General features: G+C 43.8%; 1 protein-coding gene across 7 annotated transcripts in view; it reads right to left on the bottom strand.

Annotated features, from left to right (window-relative positions):
* LOC119649635 (protein furry) overlaps positions 1–22,454 on the bottom strand; it is a 582,748-nt gene that overhangs the window by 502,250 nt on the left and 58,044 nt on the right. For 6 of the 7 annotated variants that reach the window (XM_038051881.1, XM_038051885.1, XM_038051884.1 and 3 more), the window contains exon 13: positions 14,358–14,498. The exons of the other annotated variant lie outside the window; for it this stretch is intronic. In XM_038051881.1, coding sequence (XP_037907809.1) covers positions 14,358–14,498 — 141 coding nt within the window. The remainder of the gene's footprint in view (positions 1–14,357; positions 14,499–22,454) is intronic. 7 annotated transcript variants of the gene reach the window in all.

Below are 22,454 nucleotides of genomic sequence, written 5' to 3'. Positions count from 1 at the left end.
TGGGGATAATTTCCCAAAAACATGGTATCTATGTACAGTGCAAGGATCTCGATGAGGTAAAATCCAGAGAAGAGATCTGCACTACCTTGAAGCAACAATTCAAGTTGGAGAAATTCTGGGAAGAATCTATTGTGAGTCTAAGAAAAGCTTCTGGTGATACTGACACCGCGACTGCCAGTGGAGGCCGCACGGAAGTTGTTGGCGGTGGGGAAGGTTCGGATTGGATGGGTTGTTTATCGGCTAAGAAAACAGATCTCTCTAAGGGGTGCTTCAAATGCCTTATGTTTGGACACATCAAGAAAGCGTGTACTAGCAGCGTCAATCGGTCCGATCAATGCAAAAGATGTGCGGAGAAAGGCCATATTGCAATAGGGACACCAAATGCTTATTGTGCGAAGAAAAGGAGGGATGAGATAAGCGGCATATTACCGGAAGTACTAAATGTCCGGAATTTAGGAAGGCGCTGACTTCAACCAAAAAAACTGAAGTTGCAATCATTGCAGGCATGCTCAGGATTTACTCGAGCATGCCACCGAAGTGGAAATTGCCATCACTAGCGAACTCTACAGAAACCACGGTGGCATAACTATGGCTTACAGATTGGGGTAGATTCGACTGGTGGAGCGGCGATATGGGAAAATGATCGACAAACAATACAATGTACTGGGAGTCAAACAGTCAGCGGGTTTGTGTGGGCGTTGTTACGCCCCACCAAGTTTCACACTGTACGAATTCAAAAAATACTTGACAATCTTGTTCTTGATACAAGACGACGTAGTCCAAAGAAGATTGTCGGTGACTTTAATGCTTGGACCCTTGAGTGGGGTAGCAGAGAAGCAAATGCTAGGAGCGCAGTTTGTTACAGTGGATGTAATTCTGGCCAACGAAGGTTATGTAAACACAGAAAGAGCGTCTGCCACAATCGTAGACCTAACTTTTGCCAACCCTGCACTGACACGTGGTGCGTCAGCGAGAACTACACCCACAGCAGTCACCAGGCAATCTTCTTTGAGCTATGGGTGGAGCCACAAAGCAGAGAACCATCATATCCGAAACCGAGAAAAATGTCAGGCTGGTCTGCAAAAACTTTGAAACAAGCAGACCTTCATAAAGGTGTCTTCAGACCAACCTAAAAAGCAGGCGCCTCTACGGAAAGAGCTGTCCTCTTGCTAAAAATAATCCAGGGGTTATTTCTCCAGCAAGAGGGGGTACTGACACCTTCGAGCGGCCCCAGCATGTGACGCCGATTCCACCAGTCACTAGGGATGAGCTGCTGAAGATCTGCGATCGAATAGGCGACAGCAAAGCCTCGGGTCTGAGCGGCATGCCGAAAAAGGCCCTCAAGTTTGCCGTCAAATGTAGATTTAACATAATATTCCGTGTTGCTGAAGAAGGCAGTAAGTGGCTGCTGAAATGCGTATACGGAGAATTAAAAAAATATCATTGGCATAAGAGGAAATTAGAATTTGTTTGTTTATTTGTTTGGACATAGATTGGACATGTTCGCCGAGTTGTTCGAAGCATGCATGTCCGAGGGTATCTTTCCTGCACCATGAAAGCTACCAAAGCTGGTGCTGCTGCCTTAGGCTGGCAAACCTCCAGGGGAACCGACCCACATGTCTTCTAGACACTATGGGGAAAATGTTGGAGCGGATAATTTATAATAGATTACTTCCGGTCGTCGAGAGCCAAGAAGGCCTTTCAGATTGGTACAGGTTCCGTAAAACCAGATCAACCATTGATGCTATCAAAATGGTTACTGTTGTAGGAGTTGTACTAGCAAACAATTCGTGGTGATGACCCTGCACGTGAGGAATGCACTGAACTCGGCCAATTGGAACCTTATACGAAAGTCTCTGGTGACGAATGATATTCCCACGTACCCGGCGGCTATTGTCGATAGCTACTTGCAAGAGCGGACACTCTGGTATAATACCGATGATGGACCCAAAGAGTTCGTTGTCTTCGCGGGTGTCCCACAGGGCTCTGTACTGGGCCCACTATTGTGGAATATCATGTATAATGATGTTGATGAAGATGATGAGCTGTACTCAAGCGAAGCAATCAGTGCTGTTAAGGCCTGATTAGAGAGTGCTGGACTCGCACTCGCGGAGGAAAAGATGATAGACGGAAAAATCAATTTTAAACGGCACATAGAGCATACTTGCGAAAAAGCATCCACCCCGAATATGACTCTGGCAAAAATGATGCATACTTGCTGGCTTCTCATAGCTAGGGTGGTGAGTTCTATCTTGCTGTATGCAGTCCCAGTTTGGGGAGAAGCGCTGCATGTTTTAGGCAATGTACATAAACTGAGTGCGGTCTACAGACGAACTGTCTTAAGGGTGTGTTGTGCCTTCAGGACCGTCTCAGATGATGCATCGTGCGTCACCTCGGGAATGATTACAATTGACATCCTGACAAACGAAATAATGAACATATATAACAATAGGTCCATCTCTCCTTTATCACAGATGAAAAAAGCCGAAAGGGAGAGATCCATAAGTGGATAGCAACAGCGATGGAACCAAGTAGAAAAGGATCGTTGGACTTACAGGTTGATAACGTCCATCGGGGAGCGGCTGGAAAGACAGCATGGGGAGACCAATTATAATCTCACCCATTTTCTCACCAGCAATGGAGGATATCATCAATGCCTGTACAGTTTTTAAGTTGGACACCTTACCTGATTGTCCCAGAAAACCTAGAGAAGTGCTATAACCAGAAAATTTTGCCCCTAGAATCGCAGCTTGAAAGGAGGATTGGGCTGCGATCAACTCCACAATCGCAACAATCCAGGACAAATGGCGAAAGGCAAAAGAAGTGAGGAGGACGCAATTACAAACCCCGCGAATAGACGGAAGAAGACCTAGCTAAAGTAAGCTTACTCCTGTGATGTAATACCTAAAGGTGGTTCCACCGAGTAGGGGGGGGGGGGGGGGAGAGAGAGCGAGAGAGAGAGAGTTGGAGGTGGTTTTAGGGGGTAAAAATCCCATGCGGAGAGGGTGTGCCCAGCCCAGAGCCTTTTGAAGATTTCCAACTCATTAAAAAAACAAGACGGAAGCTCGCACTTGGGGTATAAAGGTTTTGTGAAAAACTTCTGGGCACATTTTTCCATTCGTATATAGCTATAAATCCAACACATTCCTTCATATTTTCTAAAATACGAGATATGCGTACATATTACAGACATAGACATTATTCAAACTGCCTATTACCGAATACTGTTCATATACATGCACGTACATAAATTGATCGTAACCATATTTCCGATTTAGTTCGTGCACAAAAGCGAACATATGTACGTAGATTGAATACCACTGGTTTAATGTACAAATAGATCTATCTGAATCAGACACTACACGCAAACTTCATTAGCACGTATATATACCTACATATACATATATGTCTGTCTGGAATAATTGACTTTGATATGCAGATGACTAAAAAACTAAAACAAAATGTTTCTCTGCCAAGCCCCATTCCTATGGAGTCCCTTTGTTGTGGTATTGACGAATTGATACATGATGATAACGTCATGCAATTTGTAGAATGGAGAAGATTCACAAAAAATGGAAAAGTTTCACCCTCTATAACTTTGATAATAATAGTTGGATTTTCTTCAAACTTGACTTTAAAAACGGCTTACCTAATAGCAGCAAGGGTAAAAGGGCTGGATAGAACTAACTTCTTCATATATGGGACTTTAGTATTTCACTCGAATGTATTATTCTCGTTGGCATCAACATCTTATTTGCATGGCTTCAGATGCAGTAAATTCGCGCGAAATTGATAAGTTTGAACTGATATAACTTTGGCACTAATAGCCAGATTTACATGAAACTTGGCACGCGTATGCGAGTCAAAATTTGATACCCGTACGATGAGCTTAATCGAAACCTTTCATTTGATACCCCACAAGACTATATTCGATAAAAAAAATTTACATCCCCCCTTTGCATATAAGGGGAGCCCCCTTTTAAAATACACGTAAAATTATGTTACTTGTATGCGCGGGATTTCATAGTTCCCGTATATCCACCAAATTTCGGTCGGATCGGTTTGACCGTTTTGGGAAAAAGTGCGTGTGACAGATAGACCCCCCCTCCACGTCTTACCTCATAGCTAACGCAAAACCTTGAAATGAGCCTCTTGGAACATATCATCTTTAGGCGTTGATTCATGAAAATAGAATCGGGCCACGCAAGAAAACTGATGTCTCCATGGGACGAGTTCAAGACCAAGCAGCCTGTGGCAAGTCTAGACAACCACCCGATTACCGACAGCCGAGAAATGGTATGCCACCACCGATTATGGTTTTATTGTACCTTCCCATTAAATTTATATTAACTCAGATGGAGTAGTTTCTCTTACAAATCGCGATGTGTTATCTCCTGAGCTCGATCCCCTTGACGATGATGATGAAGTGATATAACTTTAAAATGAACGCAATGTGGATCTTCTTAGGAAATACAACAATACTATGTCTTTTTGATCACGAAATTTCGTATAGCAACATCGTCATATTTCTTTTTATATTTTTCACTTAAGTAGTATTTTAAAACGAAGAAACGAAGAAACATTAAACCTTACAGCGAATACTTTTTCAACCCCAACTCCCTCATTCATCAAACAATAATATCAAATTACTGATTTTATACCCCAGTAAAAATATATGTATATACCTGCTTCCGTATATGTAGAGACTTCGTTTCAAACTCAATGCTTAATCGTGCCCTTTACTGAATATCTAGGATTTCGTAAACTCCACAAACCCACCAGATTTCGTGGCAATGGGTAAATATTAAAATTTTGAAATGGGATGAGGGTGGCAGATAAACCAACAAACAGAAAGACAGACAGCGAATCAATTTTAATGAGAGTTTAAATCTTTAAATTGCACATGTGGATATCGTGCACTCCAAAAAATATTGCACGGAAAGCACATAACAAACATTCATTCAATTCATGTTTTCTGAAAGAGCGCAGTTCACCCTAACATACTTTGGTCGCTTTTCATGAAAGCTTCAATGATAACAAAAATCGATGTACTTTTTGTACAATGAAAATTTTATATCAAAAGGACGACACGTTCTATGAGCGCTACGCATCCAGCATTCAAAAAAAGGTAGCAGTTTATGGAAGCTTCCACAAATCAGATTTAATTACATAATCCATGCGCACACCATATCTAATCCAGAATATTAACTTTAGGAATTCTTGCGTAAAATTTAATATTTAATTAACAGCATCTTTACGAAACTCTTGACATTGTCATTTGGGTTATGAACAAGGGTAGATTTTAAGCGCCAAAATACCACAAAGAAAAATGTGATTCTTTTCACATCATTCGACCATAAATACGCAATCAATTCATAAGGATGCTATTCATGAACAGGACATCAGAATATTGTATAGGAATATGACGGCGGTGTGAAGTCACCCATTAATGGGGGTGCTGTTGGCCTTTTGTAACGAACTTCTCAATGTTTCTGACATCAGAGGACCAACCATCTGGCTTTGACAAGGTAGCAATAAAACCTCAGCCATCGTTCATTGGAATACAAGAGCCCATCGCATTCTCCACATTTGACGCCTCACACTTTTTTGTAGGGTTATCAATATCAAGGATCCATTGTCGACGAATCCGAAAGTCTGCAACTTTAACTTGAAATAGCCACTTTGTTGACTAAAAACCACCGGATACACATATGGTAGAATATGGCTTCACAATTTTACAGCAAAATTTACAATATATTTTCCACAAATGGTACAACTGCACGAGAAAGTTTTACTTCTTTTGCGGCACCAAGCAGGAGGAAGATTGGGAAGCCACATGCAAGGGTAATTGAGATAAGAAAAGTATTATACTGAGAAGAAGAAAGTATTATAATGTTGTATTCTGTAAAATCTTATGAGAAAGGGTTTCAATCAAATGCAGGATTAATGGTGATTTGCTCTCTTCTCGCTGAAGCAGTTTTTGACAAAATTTCAAGTGCCAGATTTTTGAACACGATAAGAACTGTTTTCAGCCTTCGCCGCATATCTATTGATAGGGCAAAACACATCACTACCATAACTGTTGCCCATCAGTCTACTGGTTTGGGCATCATCTATTGGATGGGGAATTAGTGGATACTCACATTTTTCATGCGAATCAAACCTCCATTCTAGATATTATTCTACTACTCTAGCGATTCCGAGGAAGGGAAGAGTAGCTGGACCGACAAAAAAACTTGGTTATAGGTGAAGCCTGCATTTCGTGAAATGCCTTTTACAACAGGATTGGTAGCTGTAATGTCAAATCCTACATCCACCTCTTCGAAGGTATGTGTAATTACGCATCTCTCAAACAACAAATTATCATAAAATCAGGCATTGGAATCAACGCCAATGACTTGAGAGATGGAAATAAAACGGGTGTAATGTAGGAGCTCCTTCAGAAAATACCATGACTCAATACTAACCTCACGTTTAATGAAGTAAACTCGCTTAATTCTGACGGACAATGGACAATTTATTAGATTCTTTACTAATCGAAATCAGTCGGGTTTCTACCGCGTCACTCTTTTAGTAGATTTTTGATAGACAGTTATTTACCCAAACTAATGATGGTGAGCGAAAGAATTCCTGGTTTTAGATGGTTTGCCACACAACTACAAGGGAGAAAGAAATGAGAATTGAAAGGAAATTCTATTTCATTGTAGAGTTGCCGTCGAACAATGGCAAGATATTATTTTTCGATTTCAATGAACAAACCAGATAGGAGTAGCCACACAGAAAAATAAAAGGAACCCACAGCCTAGATAAGAATACAAAGGGCAATGGATAGCGCCTTATTAGGGTTACTTTTAGCACAAATTCGATTACCGCATATGCTTCCCACGCTAATTTGCTAATTTCGAATAAATCGACCCAGTTGCAATTGAAGATAGGGCAGCAACCAACATTACAAATTTGGGGGCTCTCCACGGACATGTAATTCTGCTCAATAGCGAAAAGTAGACACTCGAAGGGAAAATAATAATAATAACTCCGCCGTAGCTGATCCCAAGCCCGGTTGTGAAAGGAGGGATGGATAGCTTCAGTCTGAATGGGCTGTACGCCACCACATCGTCTCAGGGGGTAGGTGAGAAAGTTTACAATCTTGCAGATTACTCACTGAGGAAGCTATCCCCACACATGGCAGCTAGGGATAAAATGCAATACCAAAAATGAGAAGAACAAGAAATTTGAGGCCCGGTACTGATAGCCGGCGGGAGTCGTCTGACTTGGTGACTGCGTCGGGCTCCCGTAATAGACAGCATGACGTCGAAACCGCTAGTCCTACTACGAAATAACGGCAGTGGCGGGTACAACATCTTGCCGTCTCTTGTTGCACCAGAGATTCATCGAGCGTTTCCCGCAATTCGCGCACGTGACTATGCAGCGAGTCGCAGACCAGTAGCGCCTTATAACTCGCAGCGATACAAATCCGGCTATCATCAGGGAGCGTGTTTGGCTTGAGGTCACCGCAGAAACTGCTGACCGAGAGTCGATGGGGGCAGAGGCGGCAGCATCAACAACACGACGCCGCATTGCAGGCAATAGTTTCAGTATTCACCGAAACCCTCTTCTCCACCGTCCAGCTGAGGTTTCCGCTGAGGTTCGGGACGAATTTCAAAGAGCATGTATAGAATTCTAGGAAATGGATCCTTTGCATAGACCAGGTATTCCGAGGCTCTATGCATCTCCAGCAACTCCGGGAATTCTAGCTCAAATCAATGATGAGATTGAATCTCGACTATGTACTGATATGTCGCTGCTGCAATTACAATCTCTTGTGTATTGTGGTGCAGTTACGGCTATCAGATTGCACGGTCAGAAGATTCGCTTTCGCGTTATTGGTTTGAATCACCGAAGAGATTCACCATGTAAAATTCGTCTGGAACGTCGCGGGACTCACTAAGGCAGGATATTGATAAACTGATTCAGATCAGCAACGCCACCAGACGGGTGAAGAATAAAGTGCAGATGGTTTACCGGAACTCTGCCATCCCCAGTGAAACACCCGTAGTTGAATTCCTGGACACACTAAAGGAGAAACTTTCTGTCATATGCAGTCGGTTACGACGGTATGACGAAAGTCAATCCAGACGTGTTCACAATGCAAATCATGAGTCGGCCGGAGGAAATTCCACCCTTCCTCACTGCGCGGCTTATTTACCTTATCCCTAAGAAGGACACGGTGCAGGACCCCGCAAACACAAGACCAATTACTTGCTGACCAACCCTCTATAAATTCATAACGCTCATTATTAGTGGAAGGGTCAATGCGCACCTCGACACAATATTCTGCCCGAGGAGCAGAAGGGCTGCCGAGTTGGTTCAAGAGGTTGCAAAGAGCAACTCATTATCGATTTGGTAGTTGTAGTACAAGCAACTAGAGGCCAAAGAAACCTCTTTAATTGCTATATCGATTATGCCAAGCCTTTTGATAGCGTCCCGCATGCCTGGCTAATCGTTGTCCTCCATCTGTATCGCACTGATCCCAAACTAATAAAGTTTTTGGCGACAGTAAGGGAAGGGTTGCATACCACTTTATCAGTGCGTATATCTGAGGATGTTAATATCTCAGAGCCCATCCGTATACTTAAGGGCATCTTCCAGAGGATTGATTGGGTCCCCTTTAGTTTTGCATGGCACTTAATCCCCTTTCATGACTACTGAATGATGCTAGAGGGCATGGTTATGAAATAAAAATGGCCTGCGTGCTAAGTGCGAACTGACACACTGGATGCACTTAGATGGCATCAAGCTGTATGCTGGTACTGACGACCATCTTAGAAGTCTGTTGCGAATAGTAGACATGTTCAGCCGTGATATTCGGATGGAGTTTAGATTAGACAAATGAAGTGCATTGCAACGCACCAAAAGAGATTTACGCCTTTAGTAACCCTTAAGTAAATTGATGAAAAGTCAGCATTGAACCAAGGCTTAACTGATATGGTATTTAATTAGAAAATGTGTACCACTCGAAACCAAAATACACTATTGTTCGACTACACTCAAAACACAAGCATGACACAATGAACATCTTATGCGAGGACATTTTCGAACTAAATTCGCCGGCAAAGGAAGTTGGGTTGAAAGTTAACAAATCAAAGAAAATTCTAACCCAAATCTGAGCCAGTGTACAATTTAGATAAAATCAGAATATAGGAAATTACAACCGAACCTTTGAGGTGACCCACTCAAAGGCCACCTTGGGAGAGTCAATTCCATTGCATGACGTAGCCAGCAAAGCAATTGTCGCCCTTCCTTAATGTGTGACCTATCCATTGCCCCCATATAGCAACACAAAGAGAACATTAGCACAGAGCAATCTCAAATTGATCTTAGTGTTGAAATAACTGCTATTCCAGATTTTAGACAAGGCAACGAAAGCGGATCTAGCGCTGTTAATGCGTTGAGCAACATTCAGTTCGCTGCCACCGTCGGAAGAAACCACACTTAATAGATATAAAAATTGATCAATGCCTTCGATTCTTTGCCCATTATTGCAGACAGGGAGAGTACAATGATCTCTCAGATTGAGAACCTTTATCTTTCTTTCCGAATACACAGTCAAAGTCCATCACCGGGTGAACACGGTAAGAAAACAGGCAGATATCACCAGCGTAGTTGAGATGTTTAAAGAAAGATGTCACATACCATTGACCATCAACGGACGTCACCGATAACAAGAAGAAATAATATCGGTGACAAGATGCAACCCTGGCGGAGTTCGCTTTGGACTCCAAATCCTCCGAGATATTATCTAGGTGCAGCACGCGACATTTTGCATCATCATATGTTGCTCTCATAATAGCTATTGGCTTCTCCGGAATACCCCGCCTGCGTAGAGCACTTCAGATACACTCCCCGTTCACGCTATCGTAAGCTTTCCTAAAACCAATGAAAAGCAGATGAAACGAAGATCTAAACTCCGCGCACTGTTCCAAAGTGATCCGTTGCGTGGTAATGTGGTCCCTCCACGAGGATCCAGAGAGGAAACCAGCCTACTCTCTGTCAATTAAGCTTTCCAGATGTTCCTTTTTTTCGCTGGTATTTTTAATTTTATTCCAAATACCGATATTATATGTGGAGCACTGAAGAAGGGAACAAGGGGTTCTCGAAATATCGGTACATACATATATGCGAATAAAAATAAGAAAACTAGTGGAAAAAGGAAAAACGGTCTGATTCTTTCAACTCATCAAAAGTTGCAAGTCGAAGCCTTAAGTAAATTGATGAAAACTTTTGAAATCACTTTGGCATTCAGATCACCTATCACGATCACAATATCACCTTTAGAAAGCCTCCCCTAAAATGCGTGTAATTGCTCATAAAAAGCATCCTTCTCTATTATATCGGAAGTCTCCGTTGTACAATTGTTGTGCTCCTTAACCTTGACTAGAAATTTGTAGTAGTCTGTCAGGAACCGGCTACCAGGTCAAGTGGGCGCACTTTGCAGAAGGCGTCATAAGCAACTCGGCATGGGATCTGCTACCACTTAGCTTTCCAGAGTACAAAAGTAAATTGCCGCAAAAGGAAGAAGAGTATCCTCCAGTCTCATCATCTTACTTCGTTTGGGTCTAGAATGCTTATATCGTTGGAACTTCTGCTCGAGTTGGAGAAAGCGAGGATTAGTGGGACCATCGATACAGTTGTCGAGGAGGTTGCGAACATTCTATTGAAACCAATCACAGTCTATTTTCGATGATCAAATTTCTATCCCTTTTAGTCACCTCTTACGAAAAGCGGGAAAGATTTGAGTTTATTCTTAAGCCCCAATTCACAGGGCGAGAGACAAATCCAACGTCATAAATCCTACCTGATATTGGTATAAAATAATAAGTCTTCCGAAGGGACATCCGCGAAGATTTCTGTGTTACCCCAACGTGGTGCTCTGAGGTGGCGGGGAGGAAGACGGGGCGGCAACCCTGTCGGCTGAACCAAAACCAAGTGGCCGAGGAGAACCTCCGCGTGGTGGCACCGGAAAACGCTGTATCGCATTGGCTTGCCGGCCGTGATGCAGTAGACGAATGCTCCAAGGCCTAGCAAAGGCGATCAGACCCGAGTCTGCACGGGGACTCATCTGAAGTGGCTTCGGTCACGAAACCTTACCAGAGGTATACTGGTACCATGAGAACCGAGGTAGCCCCTGGACTCTTATACTTCAGGAGAATTCCTGTCGTATCTGAGTACAGCTCGGTTGGTTGCGGTTGGCCCCTTTGTGGGAGTGTCATGGGGGCTGTGGTTGTGCTCGAGCGAGAAGAGACCTTCGGGCCTCGACGTGGTGTTGCGTATCAACACGGGTGCCGTACTCCATACTTCGGTAGAGATTTAGGTAATTCTTGCATCCACCAGTATGAATGCAAAGCCATGCACTTGGTATAGACTGGTACCGTTGCGCTTGTTAATCCGTGCCTGAAGAGGGCGGTAGGATTAAGTCTCAAGACAGGTACCTACGTTAAACACCGAGGACTTCACTGTTACTCCAACGTCTTAACATCGGAAATAAAGCCAAAATAATGTGACTGTACATTGGAGGTGGGCACCCACTGTACAGAATATTAATGTGCTGAATATCGCATTTAAATATATCTGAACAAATTACGGAAAGTCGAAAATGAAACTAAGAAATTAATGGTACAACTCTAAAGCAAACCTGTACTATGATGTAGATATGACACTTATACCTTGGCCCAGCTATTACCAAAATGCTACCCACGATACAGCAGAGGGCAGTTTGAGATAGAGTTGTTTGGCGAATTAGATACCACAAGAACTTATATGAAAGCTAAGACGAGCCTGATTTAACGACTAAGTCGCGTTTCTACAAAAGGCAACTCCAGACGAACGCCCGTTCCAGCAAGTTTATATAGGCAATAAAATCAAACCGGTTGAAAAAACGAACCCGTTATTGCAGAATCTTGTAGGAAAGATAATGGGAGATCAAACAGAATAGGCTGACTATACTGCGTTAAATCATCGCTGGGAATGCCAACGCACAAATGAGGAATAGAGTACAGAAAAATACATTGTATGCGGTTAGTTCCACGATTATTTTAGGATTTCCACCAAAGTTTCCAGTATCGTGCTCCATATTATGACCTACGTTATCGCCAAATTTTATATTTCTAAGGGAAACATAAGCCTGATATCCACTAAATTTATAAAACATTAATATCACTCATTTTATTTGAAAAAGCATTCGGATGGGAAGTATTTCAAGTTAAGATATCATATATATTTCCTTACTCTACTGTACATGATTACATCTTATAAAACAAAAGTATACTCCCTTTTTATATCCTAAAACTCTTAAACTTAGCGTAGAACGATATCATGCACTGCATGTGTGGGATTTACAGTTTAAATTTCGTCCCAGTAGGTATAACCATTTCCAAGCAAAATGCGTGCGGCAGAGAGGCAAGCGACAGTAAACCGATTTTAGTGAGGCTTTGTTTCCCACAACATGTTAAAAAGAAAGCATTCCAGTCTATCCACGTCTCCGTTAATGTTATCGTACTGAGAAATAAATTTTTTTCGAGAATAGTGAGAGATGGTGAAGTATGGGCCGATGTTTGAAACGAACCCACAGTCTAATGAGTGTTGGGCACATAAATTTGTCGCGCAAAATGAAGAGAAGGAAAGACACCGTTTCAAGAAAAAACAATAATAGATGTCTTCTGGAACTGTCTGGTTGAATATTTGGACCTAATCGACACTGGAATATTGAAGAGACTACGCACTGGCATTAAACAAAAGTGACCCTCCTTCTCTGTAAAACTGTTACTTTGCAAGACAGCACATACAATAGAGAACATGATGCAATTGAAGTAATATCACCTTGCAGTTGAGACCTTTAAATTGAAAAGGAACCTTACCATGCCTTCATAATTTCCCCGGAAGGACTTTTTATTTAAAAGAAATATGAGAAAAATATATTAAATTAAGCGGAAAACTATGTGAAAGCCATGGCAAACATTTTTTCAAGGAGGATATTGTACGACTCGCACATTATCTTATTTATTTATCACTAACTCATCACAGCCATACTATTTTATTTCTTATAGAAGCATACTCCGAAGTATGTTGGTAACTAGATCTACTTTTCTAACATATAGAGTCAGAGAAAGCCTAGTACCTTCTCCCAGGAATACATAAGGGTCATTCAACCCTTAAAGTCATACTATTTATCACATTAAAATGGTGTTGAATACAACGCATTGTCTTGTGCTTTTGAAATATTTTCTCTAACAAGTGCTTGCTTCGTCAGTTCGATCAGTATGCACTGCTGAGAACGTGGAGATAATTCAACATGCACCGTTTGGACAAATTCTCTATAACTACCTAAATTTCTACCAATGGTGTATAATGATGTCACAGGAGTTGTAAGAGAAGGATATCATCCCCCGGGGTTGAATCACGGTGACGATCATAGGGTTTGTGATTGTTTCAAAGGGACAGGGCAATGAATCTCGTGAAAGCATGAATGCCGAAACACCTTTTTTAAGGTTTTAAAATTTCACTGCCTGTCTGTCTGTCACACGCAATTTTCTCAGAAACGTTTGTCCCGATTGACAAGAAATTCAGTGATAAGGTGGGAACTGTGAACCCCTCCACATGTAGTAAATTGCATTGTTGCATGTCGAACTTAAGGGGGCCCCCATATACTTCAAAAAATGGGGGCAATTTTTTTTTTACCGAGCTCTCGATGAGTATTTGTCAAAGCAGATATTAGTTTTAACATTGATTACAAAAGCGAAGGGTGCGGCAGCCCGAAATGGTCAATTGCTTGAAGGACCCATTCTCAGAAACTACCCAATCAAAAATCTGAAAAAAAATCATGGTAGTCCATGCACTTGGTAAATACGGGGAGTATTGTTATATCTGTTCAAATAGAGTAAAGAAGCAATCTCCAACTTGAATAAAATTGCAAACATGATCGGTTGGCCGATGAAATCCTGAAATAAGATCTTTAGAATAATCTAGAGACCCTGAAAAGGTGGAAAATATCCTGAAAACCAGAAAATCATGAACAATAAATATGTTTAAAGCTTATGATACTAAATAAACTACTTATTTTCATACATCAACGGCTTTACTCATCACTACATAAAAGCTCATCATTCAAAAAATTCGCTCATCATCATCACATGAATAATCACTATTCTAACAATTCACTATTCTTTAAACTAATCACTTTGCAAAATGTTAGCAGAAACTCAATTTCTCTCTATTCTGCTTTCACATCACTAAACATATTTATTTCATTTATTTAATATCACTAATATTATTAAATTATCATACATAAGAAGTATCTTTACCCAAGTCGTTTTTGTCTAGCTTCTTTTCGCCCATAGGATAGTGGAAGTGTGAATCTCGTTACAAGTCCCTCGGGTCCGAACACGTTTGGAATATTATCCAAGGAATCGGATAGGGATCGAGAGTCCGATTGATCATGCAAACTTTACAATACACGATTAGAAATTTACGGATCGAAAAAAATAGAACAAAATTTATGTATTTGTATTTATATGATAAATCACTTTTTGCTGTGCGTGTTCAAAACAACTACGTTTGTTAGAACTGATTAAAAAATTTAGCTGTGTTTATTTCGCCTAGAAGTATTAATCAACTTAAACAAATTAATAACGAATTTTGGCACATTTTGTTTACCTAAATGAGACACGGAATGTTTATTTTGTATTTGGATTAAAAATAAATGATTTCGAAAAATTGTGTTTGCTGATCTGGTGATGTGATGTGGCGAAATCCCTTTTAGGACATTCAATTATTAGCAAATCAACTACTCTATCATGTTATGAATTAGACAAAAACGGTCAAGTTAAAAATGAAATTCTTATGACATATTTTGATGGTTATTTTTATTGGACTTGAGATGTTGTATCTCCCATAAATATACATATTTTATCAATGATATGGTTTTCGAGGTATTCCACAAGAATAATAATAATTGCGGGTTTCATTCTCTTGCCCCAACAGAGTCTTGCTTCTGAGGGGAGTATATACTTCTCATCAACAGATGAAGGATGCCAGTAGCGTACAGACTGAAACAGATCGATGCGGTTGGGGTATCATTTGCATTCATCAAATACGTGCAACAATTAACTGAGTAAGAAAACTCTTTTCATAAGGTTTGCATGACTTGGGTTCCAAGGGAAATGATTAAGTTTCACTATTCTGCTCTGGGGCTCAAAATGCACGAAGTAGACATGCATCCAGACCAAACCAAGCAAGCGTGTTTCTTCATCCGAAATACATGCAATGGGATTGCACCTGAAGCATTTCACTTTCGAGGCCATTAAGATCGCCAATATGTGATAGAATAATGAATGAATGTATGCCACAAAATGTTTGAGAACATGCATTTTTGGTTTTGATCCGGTCTAGGATGAAAATTCTTCCGGGAAATAAATCTGTAACTAATGCTTCCTCTTTCGCAAAAGCAGTTTTTATGAGCCACAAGTACGACGTATGCACTGTACTTAACACAAACAAAAAGTGGGAAGAATCAACCCTTACTAATCCTAGAGATATTGGAGGGATGCTGCTCATAATTTTGAAGTTAAAGTCTGTATGGATATTAGCTACCAGAACGGGAAGAAACACTCAACACTACCCAAGGCCCTTGTTTCCAGCCTAGAACCCATGTGCTCTCTGGAAATACGGGATCTTGACTGCCTCACAGAAAAGGTCGAAGTAGAGGAGGCGCTAAAGCGTGAATGCCCAGAGGTAACCAATGCCCGGGTAGCTATTACCTCTGTAAATGCTCGAGGCCAAAAACTTGCCGTGGTGGATGTCCCCGAGCAATATGCGAGGAAACTCCTTAACAGCGGGAGAATCAAAATCGGATGGGTAGTATGCAGGGTACGAATGCGGATAGTCCCCACCAAGTGCTACAGGTGTCTGGACTATGGACACACGTCAGCAGCTTGCAAGGGTCCGGACAGGAGGACAGCATGCCGGAGATGCGGCCAAGCGGGTCATCAAGCGAAGACTTGCAAGGAAAGCGAGAGTTGTGTTCTCTACAGGGATCGTGGTGCGTCTGGCGAAAGCGTCGCACACACTGCGGGCTCGGGACGGTGTCCGATCTTCAGGGCGGAATTGGAGAGGGCTAGGGTGCGAACGCCATGATCCGCATTTTGCAAATTAACATGCACCGGAGTGCAACCACTCACCAGTTGCTAGCGCAGTTCGCTGCGGAAGTAAATGCTGATCTAGTGCTGATTAGCGAGCAATACCGAAACAAGGACCCGTCCTCATGGTATCTGGACTTATCAGGCACCGCTGCCATCTGGGTTCGGGACGACGTTCGACTTCGTGTTCTTGCCGAAGGCCGGGGGGACGGATTTGCCTGGATCCGGTGTTTAGGGATAACGTTTTTTAGCGTTTACCTGACGCCGAATGAGTCGATTCCGGACTTTCAACGCCGGCTTGATGCTCTGGAGGACGCCGTTTCGAGCACGGAGGGACGAATCCTGGTTGGCGGTGATTTTAATGCCAGGGCTCTTGAATGGGGCATGCCTCAATCAGACTCCAGAGGGAAACGGATTCTGGAAATGGCGGCGAGAACCGGACTCGTAATTTTAAACACCGGATCCACGCCAACGTTTCGGCGCTCAGGTTGTGAAGGAAGCATTCCCGACATCACTTTTGCGTCGGAATCTCTGGCATCATCGGTGGACGGGTGGCGAGTCCTAGAAGACTTCTCGGCAAGTGATCATCAGTACATTGCGTTCGAAGTGTTTGACGCTACTTGCCGGCGAGCACCAACACGACGTTCCCCCTGCGTGTGGAATGTCGCGAAGGTGAACATCGGAAGGTTCGTCGAAGCTCTTGGAGCAGGTAGGGCCGCACTGGGGGGCACTCCGGGGGGTGGTGGTGTCGCAACTGACACCGTCGTAAATTCAGTGATGAATCTGATAACGACGGCGTGTGAGGCTTCCATGCCCCGGAGGGGCCCCAGGCGCGACAAGCCTTCTATGTACTGGTGGACGGCGGAAATTGCCGACCTACGGAAGGAGTGTCATAAGCTCCGCCGTTTGGCACAACGTTTGTACGCCAACGAGGAGGCATGTGCCATAAAGGCACAATATAGATCAGCAAAAAGGAGACTCCGCAGCGCTATAAATAAAAGCAAAGCTCGCGGCTGGCAAAATCTCGTTAATGAGGTGAATGATGACCCGTGGGGACTTGGCTATAAGCTTGTCACTCGGAAAATGGGGGCTCTGCGGAAGCCCTGCATACTGAGCACCGACCAGATGGACCGCATTGTGCGGGCATTGTTCCCCAGACACCCTGTACGGGTTGATGTAAACAGCGCGGAAAGCCTCGTGGATTGCCCCCTTTTCACAATGGGAGAACTCGAAGAAGCGGTTCTCACTATGAAAAACAGGAAGGCGCCAGGCCCTGATGGCATCCCGGCGGAAGTTTACAAACTGGTGTTCCGCCAACGGCCAGAATTGCTGCTCGAAGCGTTCAACGCGTGCTTGAAGGAGGGCATTTTTCCTTCTCGCTGGAAAGTGGCCAGACTCGCGTTAATCCGTAAGGGTAAAGGAGATCCGGAGCTCCCGTCTGCATACCGACCGCTGTGTATGCTTGACACGGCCGGAAAAGTGCTCGAGAAGCTCATCAGGGGTAGACTCGCTGAAGCGATCCGTGCTGCCGGGGACTTATCCGCAAGGCAGTTCGGGTTTAGAACAGGGAAATCTACAGTGGATGCTGTTATGGAGGTCGTAGATGCGTTTAATCGAGCCGGGGCGCACAGCCGCCGATCTCGACGGATAGTGCTCCTCATAACGCTTGACGTCAGAAATGCCTTCAATTCCGTAAGATGGACAGATATGCTGGGCACACTAGAGAACTCCTTTCACGTGCCAAGCTATCTCTTGCGGATATTGAGGGATTATCTGAAAGACCGCTCCCTGTTCTATGAGACGCTAGAGGGCCAGAGGAGGATGGAAATCACGTCGGGAGTAGCGCAGGGATCCATCCTAGGGCCGGACCTCTGGAACGCTTCCTACGATAGTCTGCTGAGACTCGATATGCCTGAAGAGTCGCGCCTGGTCGGTTATGCAGACGACGTTGCGGCACTTGTTGCCGGACGCACTGTTGAACAGGCGCAAAGCAGACTTGGCATATTGATGCGACGGGTAAGCGGATGGATGACTGCTCACGGTTTCAACCTTGCGCTGGAGAAAACCGAAGTAGTCATCCTGACCAGAAGGAGAATCCCGACCTTGCGTCCCATATCGATCGGCGAGTTGACTATAGAGTCAAAACCAGCGGTTAAATACCTTGGTTTAATGCTCGACTCGAAGATGAGCTTCTTCGAGCAAATCAAAGCAGCCGCGGACAGGGCTGCAGCAGGAGTCGCGGCCTTGAGTCGGCTAATGGCGAATGTGGGCGGCCCTATATCAACTAGGAGACGTCTCCTCATGGGAGCAACGCAATCCGTCCTTCTCTATGGTGCGGAGGTATGGGCTGATGCCCTTGACAAGGAGGTGCATCGTAAACGCCTAGCTCAAGTGCAGAGGCGGGGAGCTTTGCGAGTGGCGTCTGCTTATCGCACTGTCTCCGAACCGGCTGTGATGGTGATTGCGGGAGTGATCCCCGTTGCCCTCCTTGCCAAGGAGCGCAAAGCTATCTATCGCCGTAAGGGCGAAAACTTAAGAGAAGTGGTTGCCCGTGAAGAACGTCAACGCACCCTTAACGAGCGGCAAGTTTCTTGGCAAAATGAGCCAAGGGGCAAGTGGACTGCGCGGCTCATCGACAAATTAGACCCATGGTTGAACAGAAAGCACGGTGAGATTGATTACTTCCTTACCCAACTTCTAAGTGGGCATGGAGGTTTTCAGTCTTACCTGCACAGGGTTGGGAAGGCGCGATCTCCTGATTGTGTGTTCTGCAATAGAGTGCCGGATGACGCTGAACACACCTTTTTCTCTTGCGAGAGGTGGGATGGCCTCCGCCAGCAGCTTTATGCAGACACAGGGGAGCTCTCTCCAGACAACATTGTCAGAGAGATGCTGAAGAGCGCTGGCAGCTGGAATCGTATTGCGCATTATGTTCGGGCTCTTCTTACTACGAAGAAGATTGAACTCGACTGGCAGAGGGATCGGACGGTAAGGGGTTCCCTGAACTAACAACTCCCTTCCTCCCATCCCCTCCCGTTGGTGAAAGGAATTCCCTGACTTGAAGGCTCCCAAAGCCGGGAGAGCGGGAGGGCTAGCCCGAAGTAATGTGTCAAACGGTTCCAGGCTAGTTCTCTGATGACAGGGAGGTGTTTAGTTGGTAGTCCGCCAGCGTGCTTTTGCGGGAGTCCAACGCTCTGTGCGTAAACGCATTCACCTACCCTACTCCAAAAAAAAAAAAAAAAAAAAAAAACACTACCCAATAACGACAGCTCATGAAATTAGATTACATAATTGCAGCCATCGCTGCCTGAGTCGACTCAGCAGAATCTAACTAAAACGAAGAAGATAACTCCGAACGAACACAATGACGAGCACATTACCTCCTACCTTACCGGAATGGTCTCAAAATAAAATAATCTAACATACTTCAAGATCAGGCTTCTTATTAAATTGTTTTACCATCAATTATTACTATAAATTGAATTGTACAGACACGGTGGTCAAAGGGTAGTATGGGTCCCAGGGCGAAACGTGAGTTGCTCCACCAACACCATCAGCTCTACTACCAAACCCTATCTCCACCTCCACGTGGTGACCGCTGGGAGTTCTTTCTTAACGAAAAGCTGCAGACGGAGAAAGATGAAGGCGAGTCTCGCGCGCCTAAAAACGGGACAAATTGTGCCAACTGGTCCTCCAGGTTGGGGGTTGGGTGAGGCTGACAACCCTACACGGAAAACAACTTGTTACGAAGCCACAACAGGAGCCTCGGCCTGGATGGATTTTACAACGGCGAACCTGGCAACGAAAAAGGAATAACGATTTGCGCATTTTCTCATGGAACGTGCGCTCCATGTACAGAGATGGAGCTGCCTAGTAACTAGCCGATACCTTGTCGCAATACAGAGCTCGAATAACAACACCACCCAGTGTGAGTGATGTTGCATTCTCAAAGAACGCGGTTACGCGCGGAGACTTATCACGAACTCCGGCGAGCGGAGAAACGACTTCACAGACGAAAAAAGGAAGCCTGAGAAAACCAACAGGTCTGAGAACTCGAAGAGTACAGGGAGCAACCGCACCAGGTGCGGAAGTTTTACGAACAAGTCAGCAGAATGAAGCCTTACACACCTCGATCCTCATCCTGCCGAGGCAAAGAGGGAAATCTGATTTCCGACGGAATGGGCATATTGGAGCGATGGGTTGAGTACTTTGATGAACTACTGAACAACCAGAACATCGGCGAGTTGGAGGTCCCGCTAACTGAAGGCGACGGACAAATACTGCCACCACCAAGTATAGGAGAGACAGACCGTGCAATTCATCGGCTTAAAAATCATAAGTCGCCAGGAACCGATGGAATTACAGCCAAATTAGTTAAATATGGAGGCGACCAGTTACACCAAGTGCTGCATCAAAGGTATGGACGACTGGCAAATAGGCATTATCGGTCCCATACATAAAAAGGGAGATATCACGCAGTGCAGCAATTACATTACAGCAAGCACATCATTTTCCCATACCAAAAAGGCTTCACTCCAGGCAAATCAGCAACAGATCAGATTTTCTCTGTTTGGCAAGCGATGGATGGAAGATAGACATCAGTTGCACCATCTATTCATCGACTTTAAAGCTGCCTATGATAGCATAGCCAGGGTAAAACTGTACACGGCCATGAGAGAATTCGGTATACCGACGAAATTGTTAAAACTGACTTGGCTGACCCTGACAGCAGGATCAATCTCAAGACCATTCGACATCAACAACGGTCTACGACAAGGGGATGCCCTATCATGCGTCCTCTTTAACCTGGCCTTCGAGAAAGTGATCCGTGATGCTGAGGTAAATGCAGGGGGTATAATCCTCTTTAAGTCCACCCAACTACTGGCCTATGCTGACGATATCGATATCATGGAAAGAACTACCCGAGACGTACAAACTGCCTTTATCAAGATCGAGCAGGCGGCGCGAGATCTTGGGCTGCACATCAATGAAGGCAAGATAAAATATATGGTGGCAACGTCAGCGCCTAAAACCACCTAACATCAAACCGTACTGGCCAAACGGGAAAAATAAAGATAGGAGAATACAACTTTGAGACCGTTGATAATTTATCCTATCTAAGGTCGAAAATCACAACCGATAACAGCTGCAATGATGAAATCCGCGCACGGTTGTTGGCAGCCAACAGAGCCTATTTCAGTTTGAAAAACTGCTCCGCTCGAAACGTCTCACCATAGGGTCAAAGTTTTTACTGTACAAGACAATGATCTTGTTGCCAGGCCTCATATATTTCTCGGAGACTTGGGTTCTAAGCAAGAAAAATTGCAAACTCTTGGTCGAGAGAAGAATCCTCTGTAGAATTTTTGGTCCCCTACACGAGGATGGACGATTCCGTAGCCTACATAACGACGAAATCTATCTTGGTATCGCCAAGACCTCCAGGTTGTGGATAAAATCCAGCTCAATAGGTTACGGTGAGCGGGTGACTTAATCCGTATGGATGAGGATGATCCAGCCCAGAAAGTCTATAAGGGCAATATCTATGGTAGAAAAAGAAGACCTGAGATAGAACGATGGTATAGGTAGCAAGACAGCTTTTAGGGATATCGAATTGGTGGACCTCGACGCGAAACCGGGATGTCTGGAGTTCCTTATTAAGGCAGGATTAGACTGGATACCGATTGTTGCGCCGTTGAAACATATTTCCAAACCAGTAAGTTAAAATGACTGAAATGATGAGGAGAATTACAGTACCCTGTAGGAGGCAATGTAGTCAGCATTGCGCTCACCCGAAATTATTACCCTGATTTGACTCAGGTACTCGTTCACAGTTAAGTCGACTGGTATCCGACGTCAAATCACTATACAAATCCCACTGCCACCAGTGATTTGAACCACAACATTCCGTACGACAGCCTTGTGCTCTAACCACTCAGCTGTCCGGATACATTACCAAGGAGATATTAATGGCAAAATTTTTTTAAAAAAATAACTTGATGATATTTGTTATCTGCGTAATTTTTGTCGCCACTGTGACAACTTCAAAGACGAATGGTTAGTGACATTGGAGGAGTACCATCAATTACTTATTGCTAGACTATAGAAATCTGATCTGGTTATGTTGTTGAATTTAATTCCTTGGTTCCCCGCGAGCCATCCCTCAGGAACAAGGAATACCACTTGAATAATTGCATTTCACACCTGAATAGACAAATATCGGAAAATTTCCCTGTTTGGTGATTTAGAATGAGACCTTTGTTCGCT

This window comes from Hermetia illucens, chromosome 2 (genome assembly GCF_905115235.1).
Source record: "Hermetia illucens chromosome 2, iHerIll2.2.curated.20191125, whole genome shotgun sequence".
Lineage (NCBI taxonomy): Eukaryota > Metazoa > Arthropoda > Insecta > Diptera > Stratiomyidae > Hermetia > Hermetia illucens.
The sequence above is the reverse complement of the archived record's forward strand: the minus strand, read 5'-3'. Positions and strand labels throughout refer to the sequence as shown.